Source organism: Solanum tuberosum, unplaced genomic scaffold (genome assembly GCF_000226075.1).
Source record: "Solanum tuberosum cultivar DM 1-3 516 R44 unplaced genomic scaffold, SolTub_3.0 scf00798, whole genome shotgun sequence".
NCBI classification, from domain to species: Eukaryota; Viridiplantae; Streptophyta; class Magnoliopsida; order Solanales; family Solanaceae; genus Solanum; species Solanum tuberosum.
Genome location: NW_006239726.1, coordinates 79,214 through 80,479, shown reverse-complemented (window position 1 = coordinate 80,479; position 1,266 = coordinate 79,214). Strand labels below are relative to the sequence as shown.

The window sequence follows — 1,266 nt, the reverse complement described above, 5'->3', positions numbered from 1 at the left end:
TGTATTCTCTGTTAGAAACATTGGAAGATGGTTTTTTGTTATCCCAAGGTTCAAACAAAAACTATGTCAAAATGCATGATGTGGTCCGTGATGTGGCTAAATATATTGCGACCGAGAGAGAGCATATATTTATGGTAAGTCATGATGTGAACTCAGAAGAGTTCCCAAGAAAAGACTCTTACGAGCAATGTAGTCACATGTCAATTGTTGCAAATAAATTTGAGGAGCTTCCTAGCCCAATAATTTGCCCAAAACTGAAGCTATTAATGTTGAAACTCCGGTTTGAAGATCCATTCAAATTACAGGATGATTTTTTTGATGAAATGAGTAACCTCAATGTCTTGAGCCTGAGGGGATACAGATTTGTGGAGTCCAGTCTGCGTTATTCAGCATCCATGGAGTCCATTCTGCGTTATCCAGCATCCATTAGGAGGTTGTCAAGTCTGAGGACGCTGTGTCTGAGTAATTTAAGGTTGGATGACATATCCTTTATTGGGGAACTTGTCGAATTAGAAATTGTCAGCATAAGAGATTGTAAGTTAGATGAGCTGCCAGAGGAGATAGGAAAATTGACCAAGCTAATTAGGTTAGAGTTTTGGAATAAGAGTAGAACACTTAAAAGGATTTCAGCAGGGGTGTTATCAAAACTAGCTCAATTGGAGGAACTACATATTCTGGAAGTAGAAGATTTGAGTGATGTGATGTACAGTAACCTTGGCCTTCCCTCCAAGTTGACACGGTACACTCTTGAAATGTGTTATTGGAATTCAAGATTTGATGAATACGACAAGATTATTGCTTTAAAGGTCACGGAGACCAGACCATTGGGTGATTGGATCTGCCACCTGTTGAAGGAAGGCGAACTCATACATTCAACCGGGGAAGGCTCTAATAATGTGTTAACTGAGTTGCAGCTGAATGAATTTCAGAACGTGAAATGTCTCCACCTCTCTGAATGTGATTTAATGACACATTTATTGAAGAGGACACATGAAGTAATCAAGTTCCCCAATTTATATGAGTTGGAGCTTGAAAATCTGAAATGTCTGACTCACATTTGCAGTGACAATGTTGAGCGCATTGAGTTCCCTCTGTTACAAGCAATGATCTTATGGAACTTAACTGAGTTCCAGAATTTCAGGCCTACAGCCAACAACTCAAATCCTCTTTTTGATGAAAAGGTTTGCTTCTTATCACAAAAATGTTACCTTTTACTTGAGCATTAAAGATATTTACTTAAACAAAGTCTATTGCTTAGATATATCC

The 1,266-nt window shown here is 38.4% G+C and overlaps 1 protein-coding gene across 1 annotated transcript in view; it reads left to right on the top strand.

The window, feature by feature from the left end:
* Positions 1 to 22: 22 nt before the first annotated feature.
* Positions 23 to 1,266, top strand: part of LOC102604733 (uncharacterized) — a 2,897-nt gene continuing 1,653 nt past the window's right edge. Inside the window, exon 1 of the mRNA XM_006367491.2 lies at positions 23 to 1,181. Within this exon, the coding sequence (XP_006367553.1) occupies positions 72 to 1,181 (1,110 nt within the window). The 5' untranslated portion in view covers positions 23 to 71. The remainder of the gene's footprint in view (positions 1,182 to 1,266) is intronic.